General features: G+C 39.2%; 1 protein-coding gene and 1 pseudogene across 15 annotated transcripts in view; both read left to right on the top strand.

Annotated features, from left to right (window-relative positions):
- Positions 1-4068: 4068 nt before the first annotated feature.
- On the top strand, positions 4069-14048 carry LOC110144671 (glyceraldehyde-3-phosphate dehydrogenase pseudogene; annotated as a pseudogene).
- Positions 14049-22757: 8709 nt separating this feature from the next.
- ROBO2 (roundabout guidance receptor 2) overlaps positions 22758-23951 on the top strand; it is a 1429762-nt gene continuing 1428568 nt past the window's right edge. For 3 of the 15 annotated variants that reach the window (XM_070455068.1, XM_070455074.1, XM_070455066.1), the window contains exon 1: positions 22759-23404. In XM_070455068.1, the coding sequence (XP_070311169.1) occupies positions 23275-23404 (130 nt within the window). In that variant the 5' untranslated portion in view covers positions 22759-23274. Of the gene's footprint in view, positions 23405-23951 lie in introns of all 15 variants that reach the window. The other 12 variants (XM_070455079.1, XM_070455075.1, XM_070455078.1 and 9 more) reach the window with 5 other exon arrangements.

The following is a 23951-nucleotide window of genomic DNA, read 5'->3' as shown; positions in this document are numbered from 1 at the left end:
TTACATAGCCCATTAGGCTCCTCTGTCCATGGGATTTCCCAGGAAAGAATACTGGATTGAGTAACCATTCCCTTCTCCAAGGGATCTTCCCCATCCAGTGATTGTACCCATGTCACCTGCATTGCAGGCAGATTCTTTACTATCTGAACCGCCAGGGAAGCCTAAAACTCATCAATGATACCTTGTCTTGACAAATGTAATAAAATTAAAGATCTGGAGCTGAGATCAACATGGGTGTTCTGGGTTGGCCCTGAATTCAATGACAAGAGATTGTGTTCTTGTGAGACCCACACTGAGGAGAACAGAACACCAGGGACAAAATAATGTGGTGATGAAGGCATAGATTGGGGAGTTTTGGCCATAAACCAAGGAAGCCTAGAAATGTGGATGGCCACCAGAAGCTGAAAAAGGCAAGGGAGGACTTCTCCCTACAGCCGTGAGAGGGAGGATGGTCCTGCCCTGGCAACTAGATTTTAAACTTCTGGTCTCTGGAACTGCGAGAGAATAAGTTCCTATTGTTAAGTTACTGCATTTGTGGCATTAATAATTTGGCATTATCGACTCAACGGACATGAGTTTGAGCAAACTTCAAGAGATAGTGAAGGACCGGGAAGCCTGGCACATTGCAGACCATGGGGTCACAAAGAGTGGGACATGGCATAATGATTGAACAACAACAACAACAAATTGTTACAGCAGCCATGGCAAACTAATGCAAGATTTCTATATCTCTTTGTTCAATTAATTCCTGCCACCATTAATACAAATTTCAATTCTCCATACCCTCAGAGGAACTATTTCAGTAGCACCTTTTTTAAATATTGTGTTTTTTCTCACCTCCTCCATTTAAGATCAATCTCACCTTCCCCTTTCTCCAATGACATTTTATTTATGTTTGTTAAAATACTTATACTATTCCACTGTCTATCTTTCTATCCTGCCTCAGTACCCTACCTGAGTATTGGCATAGAGTCAGCATTGTATAAATATTTCCTGTTCACTATGGGACTGTGACTCATTAATGCTGGATTAGGGCCATGCTTCAAGGAATTATATACAGTGCCAGCACCCAACGTCCTGAATATTTGGCTGCTATCTTGGAAGTCACATTATGTATTCAGTGTCTTAAAAAATAGGTGATTGGATGACTTGGTGGAATACAGGTTGTGAGAAAAGAGGGAAGATTTAAAAACTAACTTTAGATACTATAGTTACACTCAGTTCAGTTCATTTCAGTCGCTCAGTCATGTCCGATTCTTTGTGACCCCATGAATTGCAGCACACCAGGCCTCCCTGTCCATCACCAACTCCCAGAGTTTACTCAAACTCATGTCCATCGCATTGGGGATGCCATCCAGCCATCTCATCCTCTGTCGTCCCCTTCTCCTCCTGCCTCCAATCCCTCCCAGCATCAGGGTCTTTTCCAAGGAATCAACTCTTCGCATGAGGTAGCCAAAGTACTGGTGTTTCAGCTTCAGCATCAGTCCTTCAATGAACACCCAGGACTGATCTCCTTTAGGATGGACTGGTTGGATCTCCTTGCAGTCCAAGGGACTCTCAAGAGTCTTCTCCAACACCACAGTTCAAAAGCATCAATTTTTTGGCACTCAGCCTTCTTCACAGTCCAACTCTCACATCCATACATAACCACTGGAAAAACCATAGCCCTGATTAGACAGACTTTTGTTGGCAACGTAATGTCTCTGCTTTTTAATATGCTATCTAGGTTGGTCATAACTTTCCTTCCAAGGAGTAAGCGTCTTTTAATTTCATGGGTGCAGTCACCTTCTGCAGTGATTTTGGAGCCCCAAAAAATAAAGTCTGACACTGTTTCCACTGTTTCCCCATCTATTTGCCATGAAGTGATGGGACCAGATACCATGATCTTAGTTTTCTGAATGTTGAGCTTTAAGCCAACATTTCACTCTCCCCTTTCACTTTCATCAAGAGGCTCTTTAGTTCCTCTTAACTTTCTGCCACAAGGGTGGTGTCATCTGCATATCTGAGGTTATTGATATTTCTCCTGGTAATCTTGATTCCAGCTTGTGCTTCTTCCAGCCCAGTTTTTCTCATGATGTACTCTGTATATAAGTTAAATAAGCAGGGTGACAGTATACAGCCTTGACGTACTCCTTTTCCTATTTGGAACCAGTCTGTTGGTCCATATCCAGTTCTAACTGTTGCTTCCTGACCTGCATATAGGTTTCTCAAGAGGAAGGTCAGGTGGTCTGGTATGCCCATCTCTTTCAGAATTTTCCACAGTTTATTGTGATCCACACAGTCGAAGGCTTTGGCATAGTCAATAAAGCAGAAATAGATGTTTTTCTGGGACTCTCTTGCTTTTTCAATGATCCAGTGGATGTTGGCAATTTGATCTCTGGTTCCTCTGCCTTTTCTAAAACCAGCTTGAACGTCTGGAAGTTCATGGTTCAGGTAATGAAGCCTGGCTTGGAGAATTTTGAGCATTGCTTTACTAGCGTGTGAGATAAGTGCAATTGTGTGGTAGTTTGAGCACTCTTTGGGATTGCCTTTCTTTGGGATTGGAATGAAAACTGACCTTTTCCAGTCCTGTGGCCACTGCTGAGTTTTCCAAATTTGCTGGCATATTGAGAGCAGCACTTTCACAGTCTCATCTTTTAGGATTTGAAATAGCTCAACTGGAATTCCATCACCTCCACTAGCTTTGTTCATAGTGGTGCTTTCTAAGGCCCACTTGACTTCACATTCCAGGATGTCTGGCTCTAGGTGAGTGATCACACCTTCGTGATTATCTGGGTTATAAAAATCTTTTTTTTTTTTGTATAGAATATGTTTAGGGTAGTAAAAATAATCTGTATGATGATATAATGATGTGAGCATCACCATAGGTTTGTCCAAACTTTTAGAATGGATAGTACTGTTGCAGGAAAGGGGATCACTTCCAAGGCCCAAAACTGGGCTCTTGTCTAACACTCAGAAATGAATTGTCTGAAGAGACACATCTGCTGACAAAGCAAGAGATTTTATTGAGAAAAGGCACCCAGGTGGAGAGCAGTTGGATAAGGGAAGCCAGGAGAACAGTTCTGTCACATGGCTTGCAGTCTCGGGTTTTATGGTGCTGGGATTAGTTTCCGGTTGTCTTTAGCCAATCATTGTGACTCAGAGTCCTTCCTGGTGATGCACACCTTGTTCAGTCAAGATGGATGCCAGAGAGGATTCTGGGAGGTGGTCAGACATGTGGTGTCTCTTTTGACCTTTCCTGAACTCTTCCAGTTGGTGGAGGCTAATTAGTTCCTTGTTCCTTAGCAGGACCTCCTGTCGTAAAACAACTCATGCAAATGGTTACTATGGTGCCTGGCCAGGGTGGGCGGTTTCAGTCAGTGTGCTTCCCCTAACAACTGCCCCCCTGAGAGACTTCATACTCAAGATACTTCTTGGGAATTGGGGCTTCCCCTAACAGTACCAAGTACGTTGTCTAACTTACGGACTTTGTGATAATGATGTGCCCAGGAAGTCCATGGTTATAAGTGTTCCCCTCTGGTGGGTGATGTTGATAATGGGGTAGGCTAAGCATGTGTTTTGGAAGGAGGTGTGTTGGAAATATCTGTACCTTCCTCTCAATTAGACTGTGAACCTAAAACTGCATGAAAAAAAATTCTTAATAATATTAAAAAGTGGGTGGGGGAATGGTAAGCAGTTGTGAAACATGAAGGGATATTTCTTCTGGAGCAGAATTGGAGGCCCCAGAATAACAGGTTTATCTCCTTGAGCCCTTCAGTCAGTTCACACAGACAATTGTCTAACATACACTGTATGTGGGATGGTAAATGGGGTGGTCTTAGGTTCAAGAACCCAAATGTTTACATTTTCTAATAGTATGGCAAAAACACAGACAGCTCTCCATTTATTGATGAGGCAATTAAGGCTATAAACAGCTACATAATTTTTGAGAGCAAGTCATTGCCTCTCTGAAACTGGATTTCATCATCTTAATGTATCAACCTGGAGGGGCCGCCCACCCTGAATCCTCTTTTTAAAAATGCCCTCCATGATTGTGCCATACTCATAGTAGAACATTTCATCTCCCTGACAACCTCTATAAACCCAGAGAAAGACACTACTGGACCACCCAAATGTTAATTTTTATAATATGGAAATTCCTCATTGTATAATTACATCATAGCCGAGTTCCACATGCCTAGAACTATACCCATGTGTCAAGGTATGTCACTTACTGCATGCTTTTGCTTAAATCTCTTTAAAGTACTCTTTTTAAAATGATGCCTAATTATCTTTTTCCAGGGAAGGAAATGATGTTTATAACTTCAGCTCTAGGAAGTGTCCTTAGGAAAAAAAAGTTCAAAGTGATTTAGAAAGAAGAAAGCTTATTTCTTACCTCAAAAAAAAAAAAAGTCTCTCTTGAGAAAAACACTAAAAACTGTATTTAATTCCCAAAGGGGTCTTATGAGAAAAACAAGCAAATGAAGGAATGTGTTTAGAAGAGAAACTGTGTTTCAAGCTATTGCTCTAGTTCCTGTCTGAAAGCTATAACATATATATATATATATATAAAATCATATACATACATATATATACACAAATATATACATATAAATACACACATATATATAATATATACATATATATATAATTTTAAAAGGATAACAGCCATAAAAGAGGAGCATATACACATAAACAAGGGGCAGAGATAGTCACATAGATTTTCTGAATTTATTCCACGGAGCAGATATAGTTTAAGCTATACCTAAAGTACTGAGCCCAGGTGGAGGCCATCAGAGACCACAGTTAGTGTTCCCAGAAAAAAATCCTCCCTATTCCAGGCCTGAAACAAAGGAATAAAGTTCATGAGATACTACAGGATTCTCCACAATATGCCATCACGGTGGAACTAGAAGTGTGGGTCACTTCCTAAGTGAGTAGTCCTCAGTGCAAGACCTAGTCCAGGTGCTTTGCAGGGACACAAAGAGTTAGGTGGGATTGTGCAAGGGTGGAGCCGAAAGTAAAGGAGCAGAGTAACTGGGAAGGGAGAGAAGTCAGTGGAGATGAGAGTGAATTATGTAGTGTAAATTTGGTTCGGGGACAGACCCAGGAAACTTGAGGTTTCAGACTAAAGCTCTGGAGGTAGATGTGAGGTCTCTAAATTACATCTCTAGGAACCTTATTCTGAGTCTCATTCTGGAATCAGGATGAGGGACAGTATTTGAAAAATCCCCTAAAATAGAGGACATGGAATCAGATGGTATCATTTAGATGGATTCAGCCTCTTGGCAATCATTCAACAATTTGAAGTCAAAGAATACACAGGCTGGGAGAAACCTAATATTCTTAGAGTACATACTCCTGCCCCACACCTTTAATTTGTGATCTCTTTTAACTTCAAAACAGTCCCCTAGGATATATTTGTTATCTTGATTTTAAAAAATAAAGACTATTGGACACAGAATGATTAAAAAAAATTTTATTAGAGTCTCACTGCTAATGAGTAGTAGAGCCAAGAATGCATGTATTTTTCTATCACCAACATGCAAAATGGAGATGCAATATCAGAGTTTGTTATTTGTGGAAATTAGGTTTATGGCTAAATTAATGTGTTCAAGGCAACTCTAGCTTCACAACCATCATTCAGTGTCCCTTTGAACATGCCTTGTCAGAAGTGATCCAGAGCTTCAGATCTGTAAGTGGTGGTCTCCTTTCGTAGGTGTCCCAAAGTGCTTGCCTTTCATTCATTTGTTAACAAATACTTACTGAGCTTCTTTTGTAAGCTTAGTAAATATGCAAGTGCTTTAGACACATACATCAGTGAATAAAACTATTAATAACAAAAACGCCTGTTTTCAAGGAGTTTATATTCTATTTGGGAGTAAATGGGAAATAAATACAAAACACAGTAAAGAAGTAAAGTAAACAGCATGTTGAAAGTTAAGAAATGTTATAGGAAAATTTAAAAAAAATATGGAAGATCTAGAGTGCTAGGAGTGAGGATAGACATCATGCTTCTAGGGTAGTAGACATGCATGTAATTGAGAGGATGAATCTGAGCAAAGACCTGAAGCAAATGATGGATTTGATGAGCTGAAGTTGTAAATAAAAGAACCATTAGAACAAACATTCTAAAACAAACATGTTTTCTTCTATATGATTCTTTTACTTTTAAGGAGACCAGGAAAACTGGTGCAGGGTGAGTGAGAAGAATAGGAAAAGATGAAGTCAAACTGGATGGGTAAAGGACAGATCATGAAAAATGTTCCAGGTCATTGCCTGAGCTTTGGCTTTTACTCTAAGTTAAAGGGGTAGATGATGCAGAGAAAGATGTGATATGACTGAAGTTTTTTAAAGATTTAGTCTATCAGCTGTGTTGACAATATATGTAGGAAGAAGGTGGTCTAGGGTTGAGGTACAAAGACTTGTTATTTGGCTCTTGTAATGGAAGATGGAAGAAGTCAGTGGCTCAGATGAGACTGGAATAGTGGATATTCTAGATATTTTATAGATTAAATTATGGATATTTTATAGACATTGATTCAACAAATCTGAGATGGATTTCATAGAGAGGATTGAGTAGCCAATCTGATCACAGGACCACAGCCTTGTCTGACTCAATGAAACTAAGCCATGCCATGTGGGGCCACCCAAGATGGTCAGATCATGGCGGAGAGGTCTCACAGAATGTGGTCCACTGGAGAAGGGAATGGCAAACCACTTTAGTATTCTTGCCAAGAGAATCCCATGAACAGTTGAGAAGCAAAATGATAGGATACTGAAAGAGGAACTCCCCAGGTCAGTAGGTACCCAATATGCTACTGGAGATCAGTGGAGAATAACTACAGAAAGAATGAAGGGATGGAGCCAAAGCAAAAACAGTACCCAGTTGTGGATGTGACTGGTGACAGAAGCAAGGTCTGATGTTGTAAGAGCAATATTGCATAGGAACCTGGAATGTTAGGTCCATGAATCAAGGCAAATTGGAAGTGGTCAAACAGGAGATGGCAGGAGTGAATGTCGACATTCTAGGAATTAGTGAACTAAAATGGACTGGAATGGGTGAATTTAACTCAGATGACCATTATATCTACTACTGTGGGCAGGAATCCCTTAGAAGAAATGGAGTAGCCATCATAGTCAACAAAAGAGTCTGAAATGCAGTACTTGGATGCAATCTCAAAAATGACAGAACGATCTCTGTTCATTTCCAAGGCAAACCATTCAATATCATGGTAAACCAAGCCTATGCTCCAACCAGTAATGCTGAAGAAGCTGAAGTTGAACAGTTCTATGAAGACCTACAAGACCTTTTAGAACTAACACCCAAAAAAGATGTCCTTTTCATTATAGGGGACTGGAATGCAAAAGTAGGAAGTCAAGAAACACCTGGAGTAACAGGCAAAGTTGGCCTTGGAGTACAGAATGAAGCAGGGCAAAGGCTAATAGAGTTTTGCCAAGAGAACACACTGGTCATAGCAAACACCCTCTTCCAACAACACAAGAGAAGACTCTACACATGGACATCACCAGATGGTCAACACTGAAATCAGATTGATTATATTCTTTGCAGCCAAAGATGGAGAAGCTCTATACAGTTAGCAATAACAAGACTGGGAGCTGACTGTGGCTCAGATCATGAACTCCTTATTGCCAAATTCAGACTTAAACTGAAGAAAGTGGGGAAAACCTCTAGACCATTCAGATATGACCTAAATCAAATCCATTATGACTATACAGTGGAAGTGAGAAATAGATTTAAGGGACTAGATTTAATAGACAGAGTACCAGATAAACTATGGACAGAGGTTCATGACATTGTACAGGAGACAGGGATCAAGACCATCCCCAAGAAAAAGAAATGCAAAAACGCAAAATGGCTGCCTGAGGAGGCCTTACAAATAGCTGTGTAAAGAAGAAAAGCAAAGGAGAAAAGGAAAGATATTCCCATTTGATGCAGAGTTCCAAAGAATAGCCAGGAGAGATAAGAAAGCCTTCCTCAGCGATCAATGCAAAGAAATAGAGGAAAACAACAGAATGGGAAAGACTAGAGATTCTTCAAGAAAATTAGGGATACCAAGGGAACATTTCATGCAAAGATGGACACAATAAAGGACAGAAATGGTGTGGACCTAACAGAAGCAGAAGATAATCAGAAGAGGTGGCAAGAATACACAGAAGAACTGTACAAAAAAGATCTTCACGACCCAGATAATCACAATGGTGTGATCATTCACCTAAAGCCAGACATTCTGGAATGTGAAGTCAAGTGAGCCTTAGAAAGCATCACTATGAACAAAGTTGGTGGGTGTAATGGAATTCCAGTTGAGCTATTTCAAATCCTAAAAGATGAGGCTGTGAAAGTGCTGCACTCAATAGGCCAGCAAATAAGGAAAACTCAGCAGTGGCCACAGGACTAGAAAAGGTCAGTTTTCATTCCAGTTCCTAAGAAAGGCAATCCCAAAGAATGCTCAAACTACCGCACAATTGCACTCATCTCACACACTAGTAAAGTAATGCTCAAAATTCTCCAAGCCAGGCTTCAGCAATACGTGAATCAAGAACTTCAAGATGTTCAAGCTGGTTTTAGAAAAGGCAGAGAAACCAGAGATCAAATTGCCAATATCCGCTGGATCATCAAAAAAGCAAGAGAGTTCCAGAAAAACATCTATTTCTGCTTTATTGACTACGCCAAAGCCTTCGACTGTGTGGATCACAATAAATTGTGGAAAATTCTGAAAGAGATGGGCATACCAGACCACCTGACCTGCCTCTTGAGAAATCTGTATTCAGGTCAGGAAGCAACAGTTAGAACTGGACATAGACCAACAGACTGATTCCAAATAGGAAAAATAGTACGTCAAGGCTGTATATTGTCACCCTGCTTATTTGACGTAGGTGCAGAGTACATAATGAGAAACGCTGGGCTGGAAGAAATACAAGCTGGAATCAAGATTGCTGGGAGAAATATCAATAACCTCAGATATGCAGATGACACCACCCTTATGGCAGAAAGTTAAGAGTAACTAAAAAGCCTCTTGATGAAAGTGAAAGAGGAGAGTGAAAAAGTTGGCTTAAAGCTCAACATTCAGAAAACTAAGATCATGGTATCTGGTCCCATCACCTCATGGGAAATAGATGGGGGACAGTGGAAACAGTGTCAGACTTTATTTTTCTGGGCTCTAAAATCACTGTGGATGGTGACTGCAGCCATGAAATTAAAAGACACTTACTCCTTGGAAGGAAAGTTATGACCAACCTAGATAGCATATTAAAAAGCAGAGATATTACTTTGCCAACAGAGGCCCACCTGGTCAAGTATATGGTTTTTCCACTGGTCACATATGGATGTGAGAGTTGGACTGTGAAGAAAGCTGAGCACTGAAAAATTGATGCTTTTGAACTGTGGTGTTGGAGAAGACTCTTGAGAGTCCCTTGGACTGCAAGGAGATCAAACCAGTCCATCCTAAAGGAGATGAGTCCTGGGTGTTCATTGGAAGGGCTGATGCTGAAGCTGAAACTCCAATACTTTGGCCACCTCATGCAAAGAATTGACTCGTTGGAAAAGACCCTGATGCTGGGAGGGATTGGGGGCAGGAGGAGAAGGGGACGACAGAGGATGAGATGGCTGGGTGGCATCCCCGACTTGATGGGGATGAGTTTGAGTAAACTGGGAATTTGTGATGGACAGGGAGGCCTGGCATGCTGCGATTCATGGGGTCACAAAGAGTCGGACACAGTTGAGTGACTGAACTGAACTGAACTGAACTGAAGAGAGGATTTGAGAATAATATCAAATTTTCTTGCCTGAGCAGATATAACTATGAAGCTGCCATTAAATAAAAGGAAAAACCTACAGAAATGTGACTGAGAGGAAATACCAGGAGTTGTTTATTTAACAGGTTGAGTTTGAGATACTTATTAGATTTCTGTGTTACTTGTCTAAGGATGCATGAAAAATTACCACTATCTTAGCCTCTTAAAAAGGTACCCAATTATTAGCTCATATTTCTCTAGGTCAGAAGTCCAGATGGGTCCTTTGCTAAAGGTTTCACAATGCAAAAATCAAGATCTATACAAACTGGGCTCTTTGTTGATTATGGGAAATAATCCGTTTCTAGGTTAATTCAGGTTGTTATCAAAACTCAGTTCCTTGTGGTTGTAGAACTGAGGTGCCTATAGACTTGCTGGTTGTTATGGGAACAGTCACTCTCTAGTCATTGTTCCTGGTCCTTCCATCTTCATCATGGTAACGCTCCATCAGATTCTTCTCTTGACTCACATCTCTCTGACTTCAGCACCTGCATTCTTCTGTTGCCGGCTAGAGAAAGCTCTCTGCTTTTAAAGATCTACTATGATTTGTTTAGTTCCACTCATATAATTTTTCTTTTTGCAACATAAGAACATAATCAGAGAAGTAACATTGAAGTAGGAGAGAATGAAAAGGTGAAAGTCATGGGAATCATCCTGAAATTCTCACTACTATCATATCCTAGTGTAGAATGTTGAATAAGCAGTTAGATATATCAGCCTGGAGTTTGAGAACAAGGTATCAGAAAGACTTCTAAGTTGGTGTCTAAAGTTTTGATTTGTATCTTCCCTACATGCTCTTTAAGCAGTTTGGAGCCAGTCACCAAGTGACACTTAGCCAAGGACAAGAATGGAGCAATTGACACAAGGTCAGACATTCAATTTACCTAAAAATTACCTGAAAGAAACATTTCAGTGACTTATTTCATCAGGTGGAGCTGTTAAGAATGTCATGGTTGCAGGCATACAGACTTCACTGACTAGACTGGTTGCTATTATTTAGAAGAAATCTACTTCAACCTTGATGGGAGGCAGTAGCTCTTCCCTAAATTGTTCATTTGTTCAATACTAAATGGTCTGACTCTTCTCACCAACTTTAAAAAGGTCTATGCCAAAGAAAAATTATATTCCATATCTTTTATTCCAAGAAACTGGTATCAGATCTAGTGCTAAAATTCAGCACCTACAGGTGCAGAAGCCTGGCTGCTCAATGAGTGATATATTGAGCATGTCTTCTGGATGGAATAGTAAGTAGTTAGGAAGAAAGCACTTGGACTTATATCGCTCATCATCTGGTGAATTAATTAACCTGAGGCTTGACTAATGGCAAGCTATTTTACTGTTAAGGGTGATTAATTAACAAATTCTCCCACTTAGGAATTAAATGCTTATATATGCACATATGCATATATCTGTGTATTAATACATCAATGTGTGTACATACATCATATTATTAAGCATAATTATTTAAAATGTTATTTTCAAGTTGTTTTAAAATAGTTTAAATGATTTAAAGGGAAAGCAAAAAAAAAAAAAAGCCTCTTCCTGGAAATTTCAGAGGCTGATGAACAGTCCCCATGGTCATGTTAAATTGACATCCAACAGAATGGGAAATGGAGTCAGGTGATGGTTTTCTTGTCAAAATCATTAGGCTTAATGCTAGAGGACACAGGACAAATGAACTGTAAAAGTAATTGTGAGCCACATTTTTTGTCATATGACACAGTCTCCATCTAAGCAGAGGGAACTAGGTGGGTTGGGACTGAAAAGTGGAGCGTACTGTGAACTGCTGGCAGGCCATTTTTGCTATGTCTATTTCAACTTGAATTAGGGAGAAAGAAGAAATGAAGAATGCCTTGTGCTTTAGGATGAATATTGTTGAATCAGATGTTAAGATTGATTTAATAATAATATCAAGAAATCTAAAGGAAAGAGATTAATTTGATGATAATGAATCTGAAATTTGTCTCCATGAAAAGCAGATTATTTGGCTTGATGGTGATTGTGGGATGAGACTCGAGGGGCACAAGCAGCCCTTCCCTAATATTAAAAAAAATTCTTGATAAGAAAGAAAATACTTTTTTTCATTATGTTGAAGGGGAGTATTAGAATGAATGATTGGAAATTAAGAGTATCTAAAACATTCGAAATCAATTCAAGAATGGTCTTTCAAAATATATATACATATATATATATATATATATTTTTTTTTTACTTGAAGTATTTAAACAAAAACTAAGATACCGCTTGTGAAGATTGTTTTCACATAGACTTGATGTCTTTACATATGATATTTCAAACCTCTAAAGTAGTAAGAACCATTGGAAAATACCCTGATGCTGGGAAAGATTGAGGGCAAGAGGAGAATGAGGCAACAGGGATGAGATGATTGGATGATATCACTGAAGCAATGGACATGAATTTGATCAAACTCCAGCAAATGGTGAAGGACAGGAGAGCCTGTCCAGGTTGCAGTTCATAGGATTGCAAAGTGTCGGAATGACTTAGCAACTGAAAAACAATTCCAATGTACTTAAGGTTCATTGTGTTAGTACATAAAACTTACTTCTACATTTTTTTCTGAAGATCTATCATGTATTTATCATAATATCTCCTGCTAGAGGCTCATGTCAGAAAAAATAAACTTTTTTTCCCAAAAATTTATTCTCCGATTTTCTCAAAGGGATGGAACCCCAAATTTTAGTTGGTAACATTTTGCAGCTTCCTATATAGCTAGTTTAAACAAAAAATATGGCCAGTTCATGGTATGCTGAAGTGACATGTAGCGAGTTTCCTAAATCTTTGTCTGAGATAGTTGTTTCCACTTCTGTTTCTTTAACCCCTTTACCTAGTCCTCCTTCCTGCTGGCTTGATATCTACAGATGGAGAGAACTTATTGAATCTGGACTTTTTCTGAAAATGGAGATGATATCCCTGTTGCTGGTGGGTGTGTTAATTACCTTGCTCATGGTGAATATTTTACAATGTATACATGTGTAAAATCATCAAGTTAAAAATATACATTAGGCTCTCTGCTCCTGCCCATTCGACAGATAGCCGTAACTTTCGTGCTGTGCCGGCCACAACTCTGAGACAAGATGGTGAAGGTCGGAGTGAACGGATTCGGCCGCATCGGGCGCCTGGTCACCAGGGCTGCTTTTAATTCTGGCAAAGTGGACATCGTTGCCATCAATGACCCCTTCACTGACCTTCACTATATGGTCTACATGTTCCAGTATGATTCCACCCATGGCAAGTTCCACGGCACAGTCAAGGCGGAGAATGGGAAGCTCGTCATCCATGGAAATGCCACCACCATCTTCCAGGAGCAAGATCCCGCCAACATCAAGTGGGGTGATGCTGGTGCTGAGTACGTGGTGGACTCCACTGGGGTCTTCACTACCAAGGAGAAGGCTGGGGCTCACTTGAAGGGTGGCTCCAAGAGGGTCATCATCTCTGCACCTTCTGCCGATGCCCCCATGTTTGTGATGGGTGTGAACCACGAGAAATATAACAACACCATCAAGATTGTCAGCAATGCCTCCTGCACCACCAACTGCTTGGCCCCCCTGGCCAAGGTCATTCATGAACACTTCGGCATCGTGGAGGGACTCGTGACCACCGTCCACGTCATCACTGCCACCCAGAAGACTGTGGATGGCCCCTCCAGGAAACTGTGGTGTGATGGCCGAGGGACTGCCCAGAACATCATTCCTGCCTCTACTGGCGTTGCCAAGGCCATGGGCAAGGTCATCCCTGAGCTCAATAGGAAGCTCACTGGCATGGCCTTCTGCGTCCCCACCCCCAACGTGTCCCTCGTGGGTCTGACCTGCCGCCTGGAGAAACCTGCCAACTATGATGAGATCAAGAAGGTGGTCAAGCAGGCATCAGAGGGCCCTCTGAAGGGCATTCTAGGCTACACTGAGGACCAGGTTGTCTCCTGCGACTTCAACAGCGTCACTCACTCTTCTACCTTCGATGCTGGAGCTGGCATTGCCCTCAAAGACCACTTTGTCAAGATAATTTCCTGGTACGACAGTGAATTTGGCTACAGCAACAGGGTGATGGACCTCATGGTCCACACGGCCTCCAAGGAGTAAGGTCTCTGGACCCCCAGCCCCAGCAGGAGCACGAGAGGAAGAGAGAGTTCCTCAGCTGCTGGGGAGTCCTTGCCCCACCTCCATCCTCCACCACACTGAGAATCTCCCGACCTCCACAGTTTCCATCCCCAAGGCCCTGAGGAAGGGGAGGGGCTTAGGGAGCCCTGCCTTGGGTGTACCATCAATAAAAGTACCCTATACCCCCCCAAAAAATAAATAAAATAAAATAAAATACATTAAAAATATACAATTTTAGTTCTCAACTCTACTTCAATAAAGTTAGATAAAAAAGATACAAGGAGCCTGAATGTCTCAGAACTTTATTGAGCAAAACTCATTGCCTGTATTCAAACTTTTTCATGAGAGAAAAATAAGCTATCTTTTATACTACTAAACCTACAGTCAATCCTTCAGCAATTCTGAATTATTAATAAAAATTTATCATAGCAGGCAGAAAATATTATGAAAATATTCAATTTTATATTTTTTAATATTATTTTCAATTTGTTTAAAATGTATACTCTTTTTCAACTTGCAGATATGAAAGCTGCAGTTTATTATTATTATTATTTTTTTTTTTTTTTTCAAAAAAAGCAGTTAGTTGTATGACAGTTGTATTTAGCATCTTCAACATTCACAGTATAGACAAATATATTTGGCAGATCTACCAGATAACTAAAACTGAACCAATATTCAGTATTCCTGGGGACTCAAGAACCCCCTGGGGAGAGTCCAAGCAGATTCAACCATATATTTAATATATGAATACATACTCTACTGACATCCTCATGGGACTCTGCAACATTGTGATTTAGTGACTTTCTAGCTGTTCATCTCAAAAGACTATTTTGATTCTATATTTTTGATGGAAAGAATATCACAAGTTAGAGTAAATTTATTGTACAGATATTAAAGAGCAATAATGTTTCTTTTAAAAACATCCTGTTGATATCTCCTGTAGATATGAAATGTTTTATGTAATTGACGTAGCATTGCCAATAGACATGGCAACCTATCTAGCACTGTCCTTTAAATGAACTTTACATAAGCCCAAGGAAATACCTCAGATGAAGAAAAAGTATATTTTATAGGTTCAGGCATGTTTGACCAGATTCCAAGACTTATTCTTTAGAAAATCACCGAGATAATTCTCTAGGACCCATAGTCCACCTTCTTTACAGAGAAGTCTCTGATCATTTGCAATTTAGGTTAAATATGACTTAACATAGCCTGGAAATTAACTTTTCTCTAAACTCCCAAAACATACTAAATTTTATTCAAAACATTTAAAATTGACTCTAATATTCTTATATTAATATGTATAAAAACATAATGTTCTGGATAGCAAACACAGATAAGCTTTTTGTTTCAAGATAATTGTTGAACACTGGAGTAGCATATCAGAGACACATGGAGGAGATTTTTTTTTCAAAACACATGTGTCTGGCTTCCACACATAGCTTACTGAATCAAAACCAAAGCATTGTAGCCTAATAAACTCATTTGTTTCTCAAAAGAATGGAGCCTTCAAATTTTGGCTGGTCACATGTCTACCCAGAGTGAAAACCACTTTGCAGTATTGTTTATAGCTAGCTTTGGCTACATAATATCCCAGATGATTCATGGACCCACCAACACTTAGAATTGCTCTTCAGGGCTTCAAATTAGCCTAAATCTAAGTGCTAACTGAGATTCTCCCCTTTGGGACCCTGACAAGTCTTGGCACACACTCAACTACTGGGAGCTATTTAAAATGCAAAAATAGAATCCCTCTACGAAACAAGCTGTAGAACAAAATTTCAAGCTGCCTTTCTCAGTTGAAATTTTTAAAAGCATATTATGTAGTGAAACCTGAAATAAAGACATATAAGGCTCCACTTGAGTTTTTAAATGAAAGAGAATAAAAATGAAATGCAGTATTAGGAGTTCATTTGAAAGGTCAGCAAGCTCTGATCTCTTTACAGATTCAGTGCTACTTTGTCATTGTCTATAATTGCAAACTAATAGCATAACATATGCCTGAAGCCTGTGATCCTTGGGTACCACTCGGTTTTAAATCAGAGGGATTCAGAGATGTTCACTCTGCAGAAACTGCTGGCAGACAAAAAAGGAATGAATGAAGCTCTTTGGAAATACTTCTCAAGAACTGTGAAAACTTTTTTTTTTCTTTTAGTTATGTGCATATTTCACTTAACCAGAGTTGATTTTTCAACCATACCATAACTGTGGAACTTCCCAGGTGACTCAGTGGTAAAGAATCCACCTGCCAAGGAAGGAGATGCAGGAGACGTTGGTTTGATCCCTAGGTGGGGAAGATCCTTTGGGGTAGGAAATGGCAACCCTTTCCTGTATTCTTGCCTGGAAAATTCCATGGACAGAGGAGCCTGGCAGGCTATACAGTCCATGGGGTTGCAAAGAGTCGGACTCAACTGAGACACAGCACACACACACACCTTAACTGTAGATTTTGTATGTATGTATTGTAACTATTACATATGTAACTGAACCTGTTTGATCTTGGAAATAAGATTAATTATATGTCACAGTAATTTGTACAAAATTCAAAGGATGTTTCTATTATTTAGCCTGTGGAATAATTTGTGTTTCTAGTAAACTGAGATAGAAGGGGTATACCAAATACTTCATCATTTCTGTTTAAATAAAACGTAAGGACAAAGGATTAAAATGTGCTTTTAATACAGCTCTGATCCATCCAGATCTGTATTTTGGCTGTGTAGTCAAACTAGAATGCTGAAGAGTTAGAGAGTAATAATGAAGGAATTAATGACAACTCTTTACATATGTATATGTGTGTATGAATGTATTAATGAACTTATCTGTGGTCTTTCAAGAGTTATCAAGCTAATGCTATGGTTGATTTACAAGCCTCTTCTTGATTAAATCCCAGCTAAACTTTTCCAATGGCTTATTAATAGAGTATATAAAATACAGTGATGATAGTGCAACCTGTAGTTAGCCGAGAATAATCATTTTCAGGTTAATAAGAGGGAAAGTCATTGGAAAGCCAGAGAGCTAAGTTTGCTTTGGTGATTTTCTCTGATATTTTGAGAAATAGAATCAGAATTTTTACTGATATTCGCATGCGTCACAGGGTCCCTTTGAGCACTCCAGTGAAGTAAACCTACCAGTTCTTTGGCTTGATGTTAGGTGTTCAGGGAGATGATTGAATTATACCAAGAGAAGTGGGACGCTTTTTCGAAGCATACAAATATAAATAGGGCAGTTTACATTGGTGCTGTAAGAAAACACCTCGGTTAGAAGGGTCCTGTGGTTATCTTGTGAACTTCAGTCAATAAGAGTATTTGTTCTGTTATACTTAAAGAGAAGCGGCGGCTAGAAGAATTTTCATCTTGTGGTCCAACAAGCTGAGGATACCTCAGAAGTTCTCAGTTTTGGCACTATTGACATTTTGAGTCAGATCTCTTTGTTGCAGGGACTGTCTTCTGAATCATAGGGTAGGGGCAGCATCTTGCCCTCCAACCACCATATAAGATGTTAACAGCCTCTCACACACTCACTGTGAGAACCAAGATGTGTCTCCATACATTGCCTAATGTCCCCTGGGGAAAAGGTATAACTACCTTGCATTAAGAACCACCTAGTTATGTAATTACCAAACTCAAGAGAATTTTCAGGAATGCGACCTTCTTGGTCTTCAATAACTTCTCATGGAGTGAGCATAATTTGTGAGATTAAGAAAATATGTTGACACAAAGATCAACTAATTCTTTTGAAATGCTTCAGAACACTTTTTGGTTGTAAACTCAGCAGGAGAGGTTTATCTTGTCCATTGCAATCATTAGAAGCAAAACAGGACATCTGACATTACACCATTACATAGCATCAGAGATTAGTGAGATTATATTCTTGTTAAGAAAATAAGATGGTATTTATTGAGCATAAATATCAAGATCTTAGGGAATTTTGTTAAAATAGAATAAATACTTTTATTAGAATAAAAATGAATATAATTGCTAAGATACTTAAGTCTTGTTAACGCTATCAAAATTGGAGCAAATATTAGTAGGTCAGACAAGAATCTATTTTATAAAGACTTTTTATTCTTTTATAAAGAATCTATTTTTAAAGAAGAGAGTTCAGATACTGCAACAATGCTCTATTCCTCCTTGTATCTACTTAGCCCCCAATTTCTTAAGGATATAAGCATCTTGATTATAGAATCTTATTTACCCTTGTCTTCTTCATCTTAAAATACCTAGCATTTTGCCTGGCTCAAAATATTCGGTTATTAAATGTTTGTTGAATTAATGAATTATGATACTAAATCTTATAATTTATTTCAAATTAGTTTCTTCCTATTTATTCCCATGATTTTAGTTAAGCTTGCAACTATATCTTGCTTGCACTGATTTTTCTGCTTCCAATTTCACTTTCCACCATCCTTCTAACAGTTGTTTTTGTTTTGTTTTTAACTCATTTTGGATTATGTAATTGCCTTCATTTAAACTCACTATTGACTTCCTATCACCAAGAGAAAAGTCTAAGACCTTTGGTAATAAGCATATTTAAAAATTTCAATCTAGCCCCTTCCTACTATTGCTACCTCATCCCCTGCTACTTACCCATATGCTCAGATATCCCAGCCATTCTGTCTTCATGGCAATTCTTGGAAGGATTCAGGTTTTCTTGCATCTCTGTGACTATATTCATGCTATTCCCTCAGTATGGATTATCCTTTGCCTCTTGCCTGACTTGACCTAGTTCTAAAATATATGCTTAACCACTTGATTCTTAGGCAAAAACCCATCTTCTCTGCTTGGAACATCCTAGCCGAACCAAATCTTTCTTCCATCTTTCACTGCACTTTGTTTTAATACAGTAGCCCTCCCACTCCTTCTCTGTGGGTTTGCTTTCTGTGGTTCGAGTTACCTGTGGTCAGCAGTGGTCCAAAAATATTATATTAAAAATTCCAGAAATAAATAACTTAATGATTTTTAATTGCTAGAGACCACATTTACTTAACTTTCTATACTACATATTATTATAATCATTCCATTTTATTATTAGTTATTGCTGCTAATCTCTTACTATGCCTCATTTATAAATTAAACTTTATCACAAGCATGAATGTATAGGATATAGCATAGCATATATAGGGTATAGTACTATCCTTGCTTTCAAGCATCCACTGGAAGACTTGGAGCATATCCCACGTGAATAAGAGAAACTACTGTATTGACCACTTTTATAGAACTCTCTCTCTCTGCAGTCTTCCTGAAAATTTATTGTCACCTGCACTATGACATTTATAGCTTAAAGCTTAACATTCAGAAAAATAAGATCGTGGTATCTGGTCCCATCACTTCATGGCATATAGATGGGGAAACAGTGGAAACAGTGTCAGACTTTATTTTTGGGGGTTCCAAAATCACTGCAGATGGTGACTGCAGCCATGAAATTAAAAGATGCTTACTCCTTGGAAAGAAAGCTATAATCAACCTAGATAGCATATTAAAAAGCAGAGACATTACGTTGCCAACAAAGGTCCGTCTAGTCACGGCTATGGTTTTTCCAGTGGTCATGTATGGATGTGAGAGTTGGGCTGTGAAGACAGCTGAGCACCGAAGAATTGATGCTTTTGAACTGTGGTGTTGGAGAAGACTCTTGAGAGTCCCTTGGACTGCAAGGAGATCCAACCAGTCCATCCTAAAAGAAATCAGTCCTGGGTGTTCATTGGAAGGACTGATGCTGAAGCTGAAACTCCAATACTTTGGCCACCTCATGCAAAGAATTGACTCATTGGAAAAGACCCTGATGCTGGGAGAGATTGGGGGCAGGAGGAGAAGGGGACAACAGAGGATGAGATGGCTGGATGGCATCACCGACTCAATGGACATGGGTTTGAGTAAACTCCAGGAGTTGGTGGTGGACAGGGAGGCCTGGCATGCTGCGATTCATGGGGTCACAAAGAGTTGGACACGATTGAGCAACTGAACTAACTTTTGTAACTATCCATGAGTTCAGTCTTGCTGGGGTTTTCTCTTTCTTTGTATTTTCCTTAGATAATATACAAGTGGTGAGGAAGTATATTTTTATTGCTTTCCTCAGGGACCTTCTGTGGAACTCTTTCAGTCCTATACCTCTCTGAAGCTAACAACAATAGAAGCTTTAATGTCACAGATGTCATAAGAGTCCCTTCAGTTCTCTCGTTTCCCAGCCCCTCTTGCGTCCTATCTGGTTTCCCCAGACCCATGAACCAGACTCTGAAAAACAGAAGCAGAATGGTAAACTTGGAACGCCTGTGTGCCTAGTTATGTCCAACTCTTTGTGACCCCCTGGACTATCTCCTGCCAGGTTCCTCTGTCCATGGGATATTCCAGGCAAGACTGTTTGAGTGGGTCACCATTTCCTACCCCAGGGGCTTTCCCCAACCTAGGGATCAAACCCACATCTCCTGTGACTCCTGCATTGGAAGACAGATTCTTTACCGCTTGAGCCGTCTGAAGCCACACGATATTCAATTCTGGGTCTATCTTTTACTCATTATGTGATATTGAACAGATAATCATCTGCAGAGTATGAATAATGGGTTCATTTCACAAGGTTGTTGTGAAGATGAAATAACTAAGACATATAAAGCACATAATTAGTTCTTCACAGATAGAACCTGTGGCACATATTGAGTGGACCATCATTATTTGCTCTTCTTTTATATAAAGATGTAACTTCAGAGCCAGCCAGATCAGAAAGGTTAAGAGTTCAGAGAGTACAGTTTAGCAGAGAGAATAGCACAATGGTTTCCAAAGACTCAGAGCTGAGCTATTTGAGTTCAAACAGCCCTTTGACCTTGGATGAGTGACTTCATCTCTCTTAGCCTCAGTTTCTTTATGTACTAAGTGGAGATTATCATTCCTACTTTGTTGGGTTTTTGTAAGGATTAAATGAGTTAATTCATGTAGTTTTTGTAATAAGTTAGCTAATTTAGTATTTGTATTAAGACATTTTGACAGATGTATCTGTTTAGAAATTTCTCTCATGTGAACAGGCCCCTCCACTCAAAATTCTCTTTCTTCCTACTGCACCCTTATTAATTCTCTTTGGTATACCCATTCATTTGAAATTTCCTCTAATTCTTTATAGTGTCTAGAAAGTTTGAGTAGTATTTCACACATCAGTCAGATGAGCTTTACAGGTGAATGGCTTTCCTTCCATGAACAGTAGTGATTTGGTTCCTCCAACCCCAGTTTAATTTCTTCACCGGAGCTGGTGTTGTCACAGGGTCACCAAAAAGAAAGCAACTCTTGAAAAATCTAAAGTTGACATTGTCCTCGAGTCAACCCATTCAACTATATCACGTATGAAAAAAAGAATACTTTTCCTATTAACTTCACTCTTGTCAGACCTTTCTGAAATACTATGTATCTCTGCCAACATCCTTTCGTTGTGTCTAAACCCATGTCACATTTTCCTCTTTAACCTAAGGCCCAGGTTATTGAAAAATAAAGAACTTACTAATTATGAAAACTTACATTCTTTCTTTCAAGAGGAATAGAGCCAGTAAACAGTAAATAAGTTCATGTCTAGAATCTTCCTTAGAAAGTGGTGGTAGGGGAGTTGGCCCATTCATTTTACCACCTGTTTACATGCTTGTGAGAAAAGCGGAACAGGTTAAGAAAAGAATGACCGGTAAAGAAAAAAGAGCTTTCCAAATTAAATTTAAAGTTACCGCTTTAAAGTATACAGAGACACAAATTTTAAATTCACTATTTATAAAATAAGCATGATATGAACTTTTCTCACTTCCCTCAGGAGTTTTCAAATTAATTAAAAGTTGAATACAAATTGATTATCATTTTTAAACTAAGAATTAACCTGAGAGCTTTTTTTGTGTATCCCATACAATATCTTTGACAAATGCTGCTTCCTTTATATGAAAGCAAATTTCAATAACTGTATTTTCAAATTTAATATAACCAATCTTATCAAGATAAATTATTCTTCTAAAAGTACCTCTTCCAATAACATGATTTGAAAATGGCAATTTATTATCCAGTTTGAAAGTGATAACATAATAAAATTGGCAGTTATATCATTATATACCAATTGATTACTTTAAAGTACATAAATACATAATTCATGCATTGTGGCTCACTGATTAAAGGAATAAGTGACCAGACAGATAATACTAAGACAGATTTCAAATATTGGCCAGAATGTTTCGATCATGCTAATTCACTTCAGGCAGTACAGACCAAATTACTTTTATTTGATTTGCCTTCACCCACCTTCTCATCGCTGAGGGCATGGTCATGTGCTCAGATGCTAATTATAACCACACCTTGTGAGCAGTAATGTTTTCATAAATATATTACAGAAGACCAAGACACTTAGAGAGCTTTTCATATTTCCATGGTGATGTGCACAAACAAATAAAAAATAAATATGTTCCCCCGAAAGTGTGATTAGCACAGTACAGATCTCTGTTGCCATTTCCAAAAGTTTGCTTAGCAGCATTCATTGTGGGTTCACGCGGGTGACACAGAAATGCCCAAATAAACTGGCATGAATTGAGCAGAGAACTGAAACTATTGAGAACTTGCCCTGCCTGTTTTATTGTCAGGATAAAAATCCTACAGTGATTGATGCTCTTCCAATAAATATTTTAGACCTTTTTATGAATAATTAGTGCAGATGCGATCCCCGTTTAGTGTCAGGAGGTGAAGTGAAGGAAAAATTAAATGGATTTTAAGTTCAGCGTCTTTCCCTACAACGTCGCTCGAATCCTCCTCTATTATCCACACAATAGATTATCTACCCTCTGTGCATACTATATTTTGCTCAGCCCTTAATATTCTGAAGCGGGACTGAAGCAGTCGTTATCTGTGGCGGTTCCTGGGTGATTTTCAAGCCTAGCACTACCCACCCAAGTGCCAGTGACACGGGCTTTCACGGAAGCCTTATTACTCTTAAAAGCAATTTGGTTGGTTGCACGGCTATTAGGATCACACAGCAGCCTGAAAGCTGTCAGTACAACTGCTTCTCATCTTTTTCACACAATCCTGACATCTTCTCTCTTTTCTGCTGGACACAGACATCACTGTTTTTATCCTTTTCAATCAGGCTCACTCAGAACGCAGAGGAATATATTCCCACGGAAAGCGAAGTGGAGATCAGAAATTATTTTCTAGCTCCTGGGGCAGCAGCAGTGAGTGCTGACTGCGGGCTGAACGAGCCGGATCGTGAGAAATGTAGCTTTGGCTCAGGGCTACATCAGGGAGCTGCTACTTCAGCTGTTAGAAAGATGGCAAAACAACACCTACCTCGGGTTTTTCAATGATTAATGCGATTTTAATAACCGGGAGGGAAGAGGATGTGAGAAATTTTGTGACATTAACTTGTGGAAATGTTATCATCCGAGAAAGTGGGGAAGATTACTCGGCTTGAACTTCTCTTCATTTTGATGCTCTTTTTCTCTGGATCCACTCTGAGCAAGCTGACTCGGACCCCCTGGAAAGGAAAGCCTTGGAAAGGGGGTAAGTGATGAAAGTTTCGTGTTAAAGATCTAAATGGAGTTAGCGAGGCTAGTCAATGGGAACTTGAGGAGAGCTAAAGGTACAGGAACTGTTTCTGTTCGGAGTCGGATTTTTTATTTCCGGAAAGAGGATGTGTTTTATAGGTGGCTAGGAAGAAGAGTTTTTCTTTTTCTTTTTTTCCTCTGTTATTGTTATAAATATGTGTTGTGCAATTTTTGGCTTTGTGGGCTTGCAAAGCATGACGGAGATCATTTCCAGCAGGAAAGATATAGAGCCAAATGCATGTTGCCCTGGTGCAAGGCTATATGTGTTATCCTTAGGAAGCTGCATTATATTAGAAAAGAAACAGGTTCTGTGTTAGATCCCTGAATTGTTAGCAGATTTTGTGAGATGATCTGAGGGATGTTATGAAATACATTGCCACCAGGACTAATTTTCTGGCTGACTCCATCAGTGTTAATGTATTAATAAAGATAAATTGCATTAACTTTATTGAAAAAAATCAGCCGTATGAGAACAAGCCTTTCAATACTTTGGAGTGTTGTAA

Source organism: Odocoileus virginianus, chromosome 25, assembly GCF_023699985.2.
Source record: "Odocoileus virginianus isolate 20LAN1187 ecotype Illinois chromosome 25, Ovbor_1.2, whole genome shotgun sequence".
NCBI classification, from domain to species: domain Eukaryota; kingdom Metazoa; phylum Chordata; class Mammalia; order Artiodactyla; family Cervidae; genus Odocoileus; species Odocoileus virginianus.
Note: the sequence above shows the minus strand (reverse complement) of the source record. Positions and strands in the feature narration are given on the sequence as shown.